The sequence below is a fragment of the Thalia democratica genome, chromosome 8 (assembly GCF_965202585.1).
Source record: "Thalia democratica chromosome 8, ktThaDemo2.hap1.1, whole genome shotgun sequence".
NCBI classification, from domain to species: Eukaryota; Metazoa; Chordata; class Thaliacea; order Salpida; family Salpidae; genus Thalia; species Thalia democratica.
The window spans coordinates 4,166,542-4,182,222 of NC_139172.1; the positions used below are offsets into that span (position 1 = coordinate 4,166,542).

Below are 15,681 nucleotides of genomic sequence, written 5' to 3' on the forward strand. Positions count from 1 at the left end.
ACCTAAACAATTAAAAATCTAGTAACTACATTACTATTATTTGAACAGTATCATTTTGAAAGATGCAAAAAAATATTTTATTTTTTTATTATCATACTATTAAACTATTGATGGTGGAACATAGTTGAAATGTTATAATATGATAATTTAAAGATAGTATTTGAAACTAAATTTAATTTAAGGATAATGCTTCCTATTGTTTATAAAAATTAAGAAAATTAATGAAATTTGTTTAAGGTTTTATTACCATACTTTATATCAAAAAGAGCTATATTAAAAATTGAGAATTAATATTTTAAACTCAGGGTATTTAAATGTTTACATGAAAAATTCTTATTGATATAGATAACAGAAGTTTCATGATTCAAAACATAAACATATATTCTTATTACATTTGGTTGGTTGTGGATGTAAAATATTTTTTAGAATAATTAAAAATGGAAAGTAATGATCATGAGTTGATGGTTACACCAGCAGCAAGGCCCCTTAGTAGAGGGAGCATATCTCCTAGCAAAAAAGTTTGTTTTTGTATAATTTGATTTATAATAAAAAACAATAAATTTCGACAGCAATAGTAGTTTTTAATTTTCATTTGTACATGCAGCTGACATAATTTTCTAAATCTTGAAATTTAACTCAAAATTTTTTATTTTTGTATTTAAACTATTTTTTATGTTAAGTTTCTTTGGATTTACATTTGTTAAAAACTATTGATTTTTATTTTTATACTTATAAATTTCTTGTGATTTTCTTATTTTAACAAATTTATTTAAAATTGTATACTTTTAACTATTTTACATAAAATTATCGAATTAGTTACATTGAGAAAGGCAAAACCAAATATTTTTTTATTCTCAACGTTTCTAAAACTTTTACAGGTGTTTAGAAATTTCAATAACTTTTTCAAGAACTTTTTTCTTTTAATTTCCACTTTCTGGTTTAACTTCAAAATTCCATTCAATAACAAAAACATTTTTTTTCTAAATTTCTTTAACAGGTATGTAAATCCTAATAATAAGTAAATTATAAGTTTGGGTTTAAATTGGTTTTATTTACATTTTAAAAGTACTTTACACTATCTGTCTGAAATGATTGTATTAAAATGTGTTTTTAATTGTTTTCAACAGTTTTGATAATGTTTAGTGATCATTTTGATAGAAGAGCATGCTAACCTAAAACCTGCTATTTATTTTTTCAAGTTTTACTTGTTAATTGTTTTAATTTACTACAACATAGACTGGTGCATGGTTAGTAGTAACAAATTTAATTATAAAACTGTGGTGTTTTTATTGTTTGAGGTACTTTTATTAGCTGTAATTAATTAAGCAACATACCAAATTTTACAAACTAAATTAAAGTCACACAGAAGTGAACATAATAAAACTAAGTTTTTTTTAATTAAAACAAAAGTAGTGTAAATTCAAACACCACTAGAAAATTTATAAGTTCAAAAAATCCATTATAAATATTGTTATGAAAATGAAATCCTGATCACTATTTAAAAAAATATTTCTAGAAACAAAAAATTATGAAAAGGTTTTAAAGTATTAAATAATTTTCAATGACAAACAATAATATACTTTATTTTGTTTCTTTATATTTTTATAACGTTAAACTTAGTCAAGTTTAATTTGATAAAAGCATATAGAAGTAAGTAAAGCTACATTAACAACTATTTTAAATACAGACTATAAGTAGAAGTAGCAGCACAGAGAGATCTCACTTGTACCAGGCGCCTGATACTGACACAAAACGAAGGTCAAGTGTATACAACTTCAATGATGATTTTGATGATTCCAATGCAAGTGACAACGGATATGACACTGACATTGAAATTGAAAGTTGGAATAGTTTACTTAGTTTTTTTGTATATGAATATATTTTTTTACTTATAATGCTAGTTTTTACATCTTCAATACTATTATAAAAAACATTTTCAAACTAAAGCAGTAATACTAAAACTGTTAAAGTTTCAATACTTAAAATTAACTCTATTCTGTTGTTACAACTTAATAAAAAAACAATTTTATGTTTATAATCTAATAATAATGTAAAATGTTTAATATGAATCAATAATATTTTTGCATATAATGTTTTACTACCTTGTATTTTAAATTCTTACAAATCTAAGTTTTATAGTTTCCAAGTCCAATCCCTTTAATTAGCTATTTAAAAAAAAATGAATTGTGGTACTTGTTTAAGTTTGGTTTTTAATTCAAATGGTAACAGTATGTGGTGAAGGTAAAATACATTAATTAATTTTTATTTTATAAAAAACAACATATGAGTTTTTTTTTAATTAATTTAATTAGTTTGCAAAGAACTTTTTGTATCTCATAACGTTTGTTTTTCTTTGAAAGTTATTAATTTTTTATGTAACTTAAACTAAATGCTAATTACTCAAAAATAATTTTAGTAATGATAATAATAAGTTTTTGGTTTCAGGTTTTTATTTTTTCATGTACTTTGCATGGATGTAAATTTTTATGGTGTTGTTAGTTTTGAACTCTTTATAAACAAGTGAAAAAAAATGTAATTTTTTAAAGTGATTAAATTAGAAAAGCAACTAATAAATGCTACTAAACTTTAAGTTTAAAATTGTTAACTAACATATTTGTTAATAAAATTTTAATCAACTTTAATATATGTTTTTTATGACTAAAAACTATTTGTATACCAACACTTATTAAATACATGACTAAAAAAGTGTGCACAAAATTGTATGAACTTTTAAAACTTATAAAACAAATATAATTTATCAAACATGTACGATTAACATGTAATAATTAACAAGATTGTCCATATTTTTATAATATTTGCTTTGTAAAGAAAAACTAATATTATTTTTTGAATAATAAAACATGTTTTTTAGTGAATTTTACATTACTTAAAAATCTTATCATTTATTTTTCTTAGTCTTTAGCATCTAAAATTAAATACTTTTAAAACAATTTTAAGCAAGTTTGATATTTTTGCAGAAAATAACCATTTTTAACCCATTTTCAGCTAAGAAGGAGGAGTACGACACAACCGGAAGGTCGTCGTACATGCAGGCATGCAAGCAGTATGACGTCATACCCAGCTCGTACTTCATCAGGCACATGCAAGACACCCACTTGGATTTGAGTCACCACGGGTTCAATTACGGGGGAATAAGAGCTTTTGCTGTGCCGCTTGTGGTTTCTGTTGTTTAATTTTTTATACAAAATTTTGCGTTTTCAATCAATTAAGACCTTTCCTAACACCAGTGGTATTCAACTATGCTAATCTGTCAAAACTAAATGTTTATGCTTTTTTTTTATAGTATATATCCTTTATTTCTATAATAATTTTGATCTTTTGTTTAAACCAATTATACATTCCATTTTTAAATTTATAGATACACTTACTAATATTTATTGAATTATACATAAACTAGAGTTTGTTTTAAAACTAAGATTTTTTTTCAAGACAAACACAAAAATATTGAAATTGGACTTGAGTGACAACTGGATAAATGACGAAGGTGGAAAAGTTATTGCTAATATGTTGAAAGAAAATTGTTACATTACAGAGCTCGTAAGTCAACAGATTTATAGTTTGCACTGTATTTTGGTTATGGATGTTAATAGTTATATACTAAATACATAATAAACTTTTATTGATTAGCATAATTCAATTTTAAAAATTACAATAGCTCATGCCGACTTTATAATAAATATATGTTTAGGACTTGTCATCCAACCAGCTGGGTTTTGAAGCTGTCGAGTCGATATGCAAGGTTTTGCAGGAATCCAACTTCACTGTCCAGCACCTCAACCTGTCCAACAACAAGTTGGACCAACACTCAGCAGTGCCCATATCAAACCTGCTTGCTGTGAGTTTTCAAAACTGTTTTGTATTTAAACAATTGTGTACTTTTAATTTTAAGATTACAATGAAAGTTCTCAACTTACAAATAAGTAGAATAATGTCACTTTAATTTTTTTAATTTTATTACTATAACAATGTTTCACTCAATTAAAACAATTTAGACGAGATCTTTATTTGATTAATAGAATCAATATTAATTTATATAAATGTGAAAGAAGACATTTGTTTTTTTGTACCCATAGTTGCTAGTTTTATTTCATTTTTAGCCTAAAATCTTGTTCTATGTTTATATAGTTTTATACAGGTTTTGTTAATAAACTGAATATCTCTTTTAAATTGTTACAAACGAGTAAAATATCGTTTTGGTAATAAACTGTAAAATTTGAAGAGACGTTCAAACAAAACAATCAAACAGGCTTCGCAAAAGCTGGAGTCGATCGACTTGAGTCACAACGAGTTCGATGAAACTTCGGGGGAGAGCTTGGGATTCGGAATATCCGAGAACACGTCTTTGAAATCCATCGATCTCTCGTGGAATAATTTCAGGGGAAAAGGAGCCGTCAACCTTGTTAATGGAATATCTGTAAGTTTTTAGAAACGAATATAACCAGTAATATACACTTTAAACTTGACATATGTTCAAACTACTTAAATCAGATTGTTTTTTTGTTATTCTTTATGCTTACTATTTTTTTTTGTAACAATTAAAATATTTTAAACAATAGTATAGAATTTGATAGTAAGTTTGGTCTGTAAGTTTAAAGAACTATATGTTTTAAAGTTATATTTTATTATATTGTATGTACAAGCTACTTCAATTTTAATTTGTCGTTTTATTTTTCTCCATACTTATTTTCTACAATAATAAATAGTTCAAAGAAGTGCATAGAATTTAATTAAACGAAAGGAGAATGATGTGGAAAAAGCAAAGTAAAAGTTTTAATAAATAATTTTTATAAGTATTAAAGCAATATTTTAAATATTAACAGATTTTATTATTAATTTTTGTTTTTCTTAACTTTTGTATATACAATAAGCCTTTTACTTTCATGTAAATAATACTTTCAAGAAGTTGAAAAATAAAAGTGTTGCTTCACAAACTTTATTTCTCCTTGATATTTAAATTGGTATTAGTTTAATTGTATGTTCTTTTTTTTCAAGTACCATTTTTTTACAACTCTTCTTACAATAAATCTGTTTCATTTTTACTTTGTCTTTTTTTGCCAGCTTTTTTATAAGTTATTTCTTTTTTAGCTTTATTACTGTTATAATTTAAACGAATAACACTTTTCATGTTTTTACTTATCATTTAATAAGTTAAAGATTTTTTAAAAAAGTTGTCTTATTTAAAATTGTTCACTAAATTTCTTTATTTTTCTGACTGTAATTTTTATGCAGATGAACATATTTCTGAAGAAAGTGGACATCTCATGGAACGGGCTCGGTTTGGAAGGAGCGAAAGCGTTGAAGGAGATGCTGATAAACAACAACGTGCTGGAAGAAATCAACATAAGCAATAACAGGATAGACACCGAAGCTTCTGTTGAGATTGGAAGAGGTTGACTACTAAAAATATATACTAAATTGTTAATGGAAATATTACTAGAGAGAAGAGAACGACATAAATTCTGTGTATTGACATAATTTTATAATTTAAAAAACACAATGACTTTTAAAATGATACGACGACTTTTTTTATTCCAGCTACAACGATCTTTTTTTAATCAAAATATTTTCTTAGTTTTAATGTTGCTTGTAAACTTCGGCGTTTGTAATGTTTTCTTTTAATTAAAAAATTACAAAAATAAATTTATTTCAACATAGTAATAAATTTTACCTAAATTAATGTACAATTTTATGAAACTCAATAATAGTTTTTTTAAATAAAGTGCAATTTTTTTTTAAAGTAACATAAAGTCTGTTTTATACATTGAAATTTTTTAAAGCTTGCAGACCAATTAATTCAGTTTTCGTTTAGTAACTTTTAATACTAAAATTAAGATGCGAATTTTAACAATTTTAGATTAATTGCAATTACTAAAGTTTTGAATATATAAGTAACGACAAATTGTTTTAACAATGTTAATTTTTTAGTAAACTTTGTTTTTGCATTTTTTTCTCACTACTACATGCTTTAGTACGTTCTGAATATTCACTAGGAATTCACTAGAAAAGAAAAAATTGACCTCTAGCTGTTTAACTGACAACTTGTACATAGTGTTCTTGTATTGTATGCTAAATTTAGTGTAATAAAGTAAGTAGAAATACATATTTTAAGTTTTGTGTTATAAATTGAGTTAGTACAATTATGATATACAGTATGCCATTGTACAAACCTTTGTCGTTTTTAGAAGCTTCTTTTTAGTATAATTAAAGGCTACTGGTCAATGAAACGCTTCAAAAATAAAACAAAAGTTTCCTAGTTGTGTTCAACTTTTAAAAACTATACTTATCTAAGCTATTAAAATAAATTATAAAAAAGAATTTTAACTCCAGTTATTTTCCTAATAAGACATTGATAACTTTTTAAATAAACAGTATTTTTGTACTGTTTGCTAAATTTAGTTAAATAAATACGTTATAAGTTGAGTTACTATAACATATAGTTTAAAGATAAAATGATCTTGTAAAAGTCTTAGTTGTTTTTTTATTACTATTTTTTGAATCCAATTTCAGGCTTGTTGGTCAATGAAACGCTTCGTGTACTCGATATTGGAAAGAACCCGATGGAAACTAACGGTTGCTTTGCTATTATGACGTCATTGTTGAACAACCCGCAGACCACAGTTGAAACAGTCTACTTTACCAACATACTGGTTAGCTTTATTTTAATTTTTTGCTTTTTAAGTTGAAATAATAAATTAAGTTTCTACATCAATTTTAAAAACTTTAATCTTAAAGTCACAGCGTTACGTCTTTAGTCATTTTGGCGTTACGAATCAAACTTTTTTATTTTGTTTAATTTTTTACATCAGTTGCCATCAAATAATATTTCATAACTGTTCAATAGTTTATTCTTAATCTGCTTCTTTATAGTCTAACTTGTTGCTTAGTACTTGAAGCTATAAGTATTTACTTAAAACTAAAAGAGTAGATTTTAAAATTTTTACGCATGTTTTTTTAACTCATATAGATGCTAAGAACATATATAGGCTTGTACTATCCAAAAAACAACGCATATTTTAGGAATATTATTTAGGATTTATTTTTAGAGCTTTTTTACAAACAGACACAATTCTTAAACTGTTTATTAGCTTTCTTTAACGTAAGTCTACAAAATAGTTTCAGTTAACAAAATAGCTTGATTATAATATCAGTCCACTTATGTCCTTTTGTTTTAATGTTTATGTGTCATTGTTTGTTCGTCGTTTAAGTTTTATGACTATTTCAAAATAGTAGTCTTTAAAAGCTCTGTGCAACTAGTTTTATTATGTATCTATTAAGTTTTAGGTACATAAGCGATATTCTATTTAATAAAAACTAGTTAAAAGTATTCAAATAAAATATTGTTAAATATAAGATAAAAAGAATATTCTAGCTTTTTTTAAGCTCATAAAACTTTGGTCTTACTCCTTCCTTAACTTAAAGTATATTTCTCCCGCTTAGATGTTTTTAGAGCAAGTAAAGTTTATCATCACAAGTTATTTTTTTTACTTTTTAAAATATTTAGTCATGACTTTTACTAGTTTAACTTATTTTTTTTACGAGTTTTAAGTTAGTTTTTAATCTTATTAATTATTTCTGGAGTTCTTTTTTACTGGATTCAAAAGTTTTCAAACTAATTTATTTGAATGAAATCGACTTACAAATACATGCAAAACATATATAGAAAAATAGTGAAATTAAAAGTAAAATATTCTTTACATATTTATTAAAACCTAATGATCTAAGAAAGTAATATAACTCTAATTTTTTCATTAGTTTTTTCAAGTAGGAATTTATGCTGTCACTATGTTTTACCCAAGTTTAAATGGTCACAAAAAAACTTGCATGTTATGCATTTTTATTGCTTTCGATAATTATTAGTTTAGATAAATAAACCCTAGTGTTTTTTACTGTAGAATTTTAAATCATTTTAACTTAAAAGTATATGACAATAACAAACTATGCTTAGTCTTAGGATTTCACTACAAAAATACAGATTTATTGTCTAAAGTTAAAATACTTTAATATATTTTTTAAGCACTCCGTATAAGTTTTTAACTTAACAGTTTAAATACTCAGTATAAGTTTTAAATTTATAATATTGACAGGAACTAAGCTTTGAGTCTTGTTTTATAGCTTCTAATTTTTCAATATTTTCTCTCAAAGTTTTATCTTGTTCTTGAAAGACGAAAAAAGTATTTATTTTATTGTATATACTTGTTAGGTAAATGAAGACTTTTTGGATTTGGAAAAGGAAGTTAAATCAGTTCATGTGAATTTAAAAACAGTTTACACAGATATTGAGAGTGTTAAGTTCCCACCCCCTAAAGTTTGTTTTCTATATTTAACTGTTTTTATGTTGGTTTTAAAGCATTGTAAAATAAAAAAAAGTTTATTTAAAGAAGTGTTTATAGTTTAATTTAAACCTTAAAATTTGTTAAAATAAAATGTAGTTAACAAGTCTGTTTAGCTTTCTAAATTTTAAAAAAGTGTCATCTTCTGTTATAAATTGACATTTTTATTTTTATCTAACAATTTTTTATTGTGAATAAATAAATAAACTGAGTTTTGATAACTGATTTAGTAGTTGTAATTGCATATTAAATGTTATTAATGCTATTATGTTTAAAAAATTAAAAGCAATCATGCCTCTGTTTAATGAATTTAATGTATTTAAGGTGATTTTATTTGTTTTTTTTTTCATAAAAGTAGTTTTACCTAATTCTAAAAAGGTTCCACCAGAAGAAAAGGTGAAAGCTTACATTAGAGATAATGGATTGAGAATTGTTGACTTCTTTAATGAGTTTGACAAAAATCACAACTTGAAGATAACAAAAGAAGAATTTATCATTGGAATAAAAGTTCGTTATTGTAGATTTTTGTTCTTAATTTTGTTTACTGAAATCACATTCTACATATTTTGGTTTTTTCTAAGTAAAGCTATCTAAAACTTTATATAAGTTTGCAGTTTTGATAACAGTTTTCTTTTTATTTTTTAATCAGAACTGTTTATGTTAGTAGTAAATTAAAGAATAAAACTATAAATTTCTTTTTCAGCTCTTTTACTTCTTTTACTGTGATAAATTAAAATATCTGTAACTTTTTATATCCCTTTAACCTATATCTCCTATTACGTGTTATAAACAAGGTTGTTTTTAGTGTAGCATGAAACTCTAAGGTCGCATTCATTTGGTCTTATACAGTTTCGCATTGGAGAAGTTTCCATCGAAAATTTGCTATTGTGAATTTTTTCTAAATCAGCTGAAATTTTGCACAATGTGTTTTTGTAACATTTGCCAAATAAAAAATATTGACAGTTTTATGAGCACACTAAAAAGCGCATTTTTTGAAACAATTGCAGATTCAAGTAATAACTAATAAGTTTATTCTAAAACAAAAGTTTCAAACTTATAATATGCAATTTAATCTCGTTGTGTTGTCATCTCGTTGTAACGACGAAAAACCGCAAGTTGATGACAGAAATTAGGTGTTTCGCGACGTTATGATTGTATCTCAATTTGAAGCTACTGTAAATGTAGTCAACCAAAAACTATGTTCATGTAAAGTAATAACTCTTGATAGTTATAAAATTAATAATTTTTTTTAAGTTCAAGATTGAGTGAAATAGCATTCTGAAAGTAGAATGTACATATGTACACGATAAAATTAATTAAAAACAAAAATTGCAAGTTCATAATGTGCATTTGAAGCTCTTAGTGACATCATGTGTAAAAAACCGCAAATCAATTTAACCATAATACATATATAGATAACTCAAATATTTGACAATTAACCAACGTGTGATTAGTCTGATAATTTTTACTTAGTAAACTTCAAGCTACTGTAAATATAATTAATAACAAATTATGTTCATACCATGGTAGTCACTTAAGTTTAGATCGAACCTTACTGTGTATAAAGGTTCAAGGTTAAATGATATATCATTCATTAAGTAAGAATGTTAAATATGTCTGTAGCGATGACATGACAAGTTTCGACAACTCAAGTTCTTATGATATTTTCAGTAACCATTTCTAAAATATTAGAACTACCAAAATATTCTTTACTTATGAGCCAGGACTTTACAACTAAACTGTTACACTGCTTTATTTCATCTGTTTATAAGCCCAAGTGGGGCACTGATCGACAAAGGTTAGTAAAATAATAAACCAAGTTGCAAACTTACGTACTTTTACGTACCTGCATTAGGATAGTAGGAAGGTTTTCTTTTTCATTAAAGCATTTTTTATTAAAATTAAACTTAAATATTTTTCACCTATCTACTAAGGTAAAGTATGATACTTAATTTTTCTGTTGAAAAAATTATTTTGTATTAATTTTTTCACGTTAATCTTGTAAAGTTTGTATTCATTTATTTCTAAATGATATTATAAATGATTTATTACTAAAACCTTTTTAGAACTATTTATAATTATATTTAAAAAACAACTTTAGATACATGTAAATTTACATTATGGAAACTTTTGTTAGTCTTGTAATAAATAAGTTTGTTTGCAAGCAAACTATGAAAATTTTGGGAAACTGATGCAAACTCAGTTGCACGATAAGTTCAGTATAAAACAAAAATTGCAATGAAAATACTATAAAACAGTAATTGCATTGCTCAAAATGTGCATTTGAAGCTCGTAGTGACGTCATATGTGAAATACCGCAAATCAATGTTTTTGTGGTACATTTATATATCTAGCGCAAGTAAACACTAGTCATATGCGTTATAATGCGTTGCGCGCCTGCAGCCATTGCCTATTTGGAGCTACTGTAAATGTAGTTAATTATTCATACAAAGACAATCACTCAGTTTGTTAGAACTTCGTAGATGTCTTAAAAAACACATTTTGATTTGAAACAATTTAACCAAAATAATGTATCACTTTTAAACTCTTGTTTTCAGATATTTTTCTTTCTAAAAAGCTGGCTTAATTTCAATATGACATAAAAAAGCTTTTTTTTAGCGGTTACATGACAATTCAAATAACTCAAATTCTTATGGTATTCCCCAGATACCATATCAATTAACATAGTTTAAAATTTAATCAATTTGAAAAAGTCACTGAAAAGTCCTATCACTAATAGGCTTTGTCATCTAAAACCAAACTAAAAATTTACCTTGTTTCTTTTGGTTATAAGCCTAATTAGGCGCCAACCAACAGTCTAAATTTGAGTCTAAAATTTCATGGTTTTGCGAGAAACCAGAATTTTAAGATCGGTTGTGACACTTTTCACAATCAAAATAAGTATTCTTTTCATCTTCAACGTCTAAAGATTCTTTTTAATTTATAGTTGATTAAAAATACTCGTTAGTCCAGTTGTTATCTAATTAATACTTTTATTTTGAAAAAAATAGCTTAATATGCGTGTAAATTATAGAACTCTGGAATACAACTGTCTGACGAAGAGTTAGAAAAACTTATATTGAAACTTGACAAGGATGGTGACAAAATGGTCAATTATAAGTAAGTTGTTTGTAATGTACTATTAAACTATCCTAAATAATTTTGCTATTAAGTTATGGTTCTCAAAAGTTTATAAAATGTTACTACTTAAAATTTTATTTCTAAATTTTGTAGACATTTTTAGTAGCAAGTAAATATTTTTGCAAAACGTTAAATTTTTTACTTATATTTATCTTCACTTACAATGAATCTATCTAGCAAGAAAATTTTAATTAATTTTACTTTTTTTACTTATGACAGTTTTAGTAGCATGTAGAATTTCTGTATAACATTTTCGAAATAGCTGAAAAAATGTGTTTGAAAATATATCCTTTAAGGTAATCTTACTTTTTACAAAAATTACCCTATCACAGTTTTAGCTTGTAATTTTCAACTGTTTTGAATACTTCATTATACTAATTTGATTCAGATACTTGTATTTATATATTATGTATAAAGTTCGATGAATAGCATTGTCTGACTTTTCTAGAGATGAATTGGACGACTTATGATAATTTTTTTAATAAATTTCAGTTAAAAATGTTTGAAAAAAAAAGTCTTAAGTACTAAAACAAAACTATTTGAAAACGTTATTTGTTTGTAAACACATTCTAAATTGTCATTCAAACTGATTATTATACTATTTATGACTATATGTATTTTCATATATAAATGCAAATCATAACTTTATTTAAATAGTTTCATCTTCAAATATTTATTATCATAGTGAATATATCTGCACCTTTATTAACAATTTTATCTATTTCTCATCGTTTATACCTGTAAGTATCAAATTTTACTGAAACGGTTTTAAATTTTACAAATACGTCTCTAACTCAAATTAGTTTAAACTTTTATATTTAATACGACTTAAGTTATGAAGTATGTTATGAATATTTTAATTTATTTTATTAAGTTTTATTAATTTTAATTTTTAAAAGAACACTTTTCAATTAATATTCCTACCTAGCCTTAGAAGTTTATTTTTTATTTAATGAGCTTTACCTACGCTAGTTCATAGTTCTGTTCCAGTTACATAAGTTTACAAAAGTTATGTTTACTAGTAAAGTGTTTAATTTTATAGATATTACATCAAAAATGTTAGACTATAAAATGTTTGTTCTCTAAAAACTTCACTTTTAACCTTATTATTTTTTTACAGAGAACTATTGGAATCTTAAAGCACATACATTTGCACAAAATACTTATCAGGGTAACCATTTCATTGTGTCGATTTTTTATATTACACTGTTGATGCTTTCTTCTGCTAATTCATTTCATATATACTGTTTAAACTGTGTTTTAATTTCAACATCATGCTAAAGTTGTGTAACAAACTATTATTAAAGTTCCTAAACTTTTCTCTTTAAAATATGTACTACCTATATTTTTTATTTTTTTGATTATGTTTGAAACTGGTAAACATGTACTACTTTTTATTCAATTAAAGTTTTTAACGCAATTTGTTATTAATATAAATACAATTATAAATAATTGTTAACTCTTTAGTAGTTACGACGTTATTAGTTTTATCAAAAAGGTGAGATTTTTGTGTCACATTTTTTTACATTTAAAGATAAATTTTTTAAAAAGTTTAACAGAAAATACAACGAAGTCTCATACTAATTGTATAAAGTATTTGTATAAGTTTAAAAAAATTCTAACAAGTTATAACTTTTACTTAGCTTACAAGTTTTACATAAAGGTTTTTGATTTATTCAAATCTATATCTCAACATATGATTTTTTTTCACAATAGAAAGTTAATATTGAAAAAAAATATCAATTGTAAACTATTTTTTGTGCACTACAATACAATTTTGTTTTAAAGTGTTTATGAAAAAAAAAACCTTTATCTACCAGAAAATAGAAAAATGACCCGTCATATGAGTTAGTGATCATTAAGTCCTGTATATTATGAAGTTAAAATTGAGTTTAATACTTTAATCAACAACTAATATCTTGTTCGTGTGAGGTCACCAAAAAGGTTTTATTTTACTCAATATAATTTTGATAAATTCAAAATTAGAATAACAATCTAAAACTACAAAAAAAATACTGAGTTTTTTATATACTTATAAAGCTAATTTTTTTGTGAAGATATATCAATGACTTAAAAAATTTTTTTTTTTGTTTTTAGCACAAATAATATGGTTTCTTGTGGCTTAAAGCCTTTAAGATCGTCAAAATTCTGCAAGTAGGGATTATAAATCAACAAAATAATTTATTTTAGCTCTACTCTAGCATAAAAACACTTAAAATGCTGATTTTAGAAACATATGTATTTTTATCAAAAAATCTATATTTTAATATCAATCTTTTTATCTAAATCTTCGTTTTGTATGAGCATTTTTAAAAAGTTGCTGCGAGATAAAAAATTGAAAACTAATCAAAAAATAAGTAAGTTTTCAAACAACAATTTGATTATATCTTTTTTGTAGCTACCAATAATTCGAACGTTTTTTATAATAAGTAAATAGTTTACAAATGTTTGTTGTCTAGCTAAATTGTAATTTTATATTTTTTTACATATGTAAATTATTCAATGACAACAAAAATAAGCGCTAAAAAAAGACCTGGTGTTCAAAACAATCTTCAGTTATCGACTCACCATATGCTTTTACAGTCAATTACGAGCTAATAAATAATTCTACTAGAATTTAGATTTTTAAATCTCAAAAAAGGAAACAAACAAAATGTATCATAGTTTTGATAATTTAATATTAATATTTTCTACTTATGAAATGGTTTTATTTTAAACACAAAACTAGTAATATTAACAGATCAGCATTTAAACAACATCTGTATATCAAACTTACTTTTGTTTAATTTTATCTAATATTTTCAGTAGACACAAACTTAAACATAAGCATAAAGTATATAGTCTTAAAAAAGTAAAATGACTTTTGTAAAAGATGTTTAAACTTGTTTGTACAAAAAAAATTCTAAAGTAGTTTAGTTGTTCACGGAGTTTTTTTTACCTTATTCTCAAAATATAAAAACTACATATTACACACAATAAATTGTTGGTTTTCTTACTTTTTAAAGCAAGACAAGTTTTTAAATATAAAGAAATACACTGCAATAACCAGTTCAGGACACAGTCAAATTGTTTAGTAATTTTATACTTTAAATAAGTAACAACTCAAATTATCGCAAAAAAAAAGTTTATGAAGTTTATTTTGCACATTAAAGGAGTTATTTAAAGTTTACTGAGTTTTTTAAGCTATCTCGAAAATACTTTAAACTTCTAATGTGCATAATAAACTCTGTTGGTTTTAATCTTTCAATTGAATCTCTTAATTGGGTATTACTTTTAAGTAAACTTACCATAATTAAATTTTTTGATATATAAGTCAGCTAAGATCAAACTTATTTGTTTTCTTAATTACATCTACAGTGTTTCAAGTTAAATTGTTCAAAAAAAAAACATTGATGTGATACATAATTTGTTTGACTTTTAAAAATATATTCTAGTTCTGTTTTGATCAAAGCACCACTGTCAATTTTAAAAACCTTTTTGTATAATCATTATAAATGTCTAAATCAGTATAATTTGTTTTTTTTTTCTAGTTTTATTTATTACTTGTATAAGCTCTTAAGAAAGTGTTGAAAACTTTGTAACAAACACTAAGTATTTAAATAACAATTAGATAAATTAAAAGCTATAAATTTTACAATAGTGTCAAAAAAAATACATTTAATGTTTGTAAGCTAAAGTAGTGTTAACATAAATTAGTTTATAATTTACTACCGTATAATTAACAACGGTTTGTTTTTAATGATATTAATAACAGATGGATAAGCTAATTTATATACTTACCTATTGGACTGCATTTAGACTTTTGTTTAGAAAACTACAAAAAAGTATAAAGTTTAACAACTAGCTAAAAGCAATTTCAACATAAGTTAAATTTGTATAGAAAATATTTCATAGTTATGCAATTAATATTTATTGAAATATATCATCTAAAAAAATTGTTTGTTTAAAATCAAACTTGTTTTTAATGTAGAAATTAAAAAGAATATATTATTTAATAGTTTTATTAACGGTTTCTTTAAATTAAGATTTCTTAAAAAATATATAAATTTAGTCTGCATTTTATTTTAAAGTTTATTGACAAAATTGCCAATTAAACTTTACTTTTACGGATAAAATGATAAAACGTTTTACTGAAACAAAATTTTTGAAGCATTTAGTTTGCCACAAAACCTGTAGCCTATAAAGTATC

General features: G+C 24.3%; 1 protein-coding gene across 1 annotated transcript; it reads left to right on the forward strand.

The window, feature by feature from the left end:
* Positions 1 to 374: 374 nt before the first annotated feature.
* Positions 375 to 12,864, forward strand: LOC145842136 (uncharacterized). The gene is made up of 12 exons (XM_082949526.1): positions 375 to 518; positions 1,688 to 1,841; positions 3,007 to 3,179; positions 3,451 to 3,558; positions 3,710 to 3,856; positions 4,268 to 4,435; positions 5,251 to 5,410; positions 6,529 to 6,668; positions 8,222 to 8,326; positions 8,730 to 8,858; positions 11,386 to 11,471; positions 12,613 to 12,864. The coding sequence occupies exons 1-12, from the start codon at positions 438 to 440 to the stop codon at positions 12,629 to 12,631; spliced, it is 1,470 nt and encodes a 489-aa protein (XP_082805652.1). The 5' UTR covers positions 375 to 437; the 3' UTR covers positions 12,632 to 12,864.
* The last annotated feature ends 2,817 nt before the right edge of the window (positions 12,865 to 15,681 follow it).

Bases quoted from the DNA above. Each gene is read 5' to 3' on its own strand.
- LOC145842136 (XM_082949526.1), top strand. From the start codon at position 438: ATGGAAAGTAATGATCATGAGTTGATGGTTACACCAGCAGCAAGGCCC. The intron at 1,842-3,006 runs GTTGGAATAGTT...ACCCATTTTCAG, and splicing joins CACTGACATTGAAATTGAAA to CTAAGAAGGAGGAGTACGAC. The intron at 5,411-6,528 runs GTTGACTACTAA...ATCCAATTTCAG, and splicing joins TTCTGTTGAGATTGGAAGAG to GCTTGTTGGTCAATGAAACG.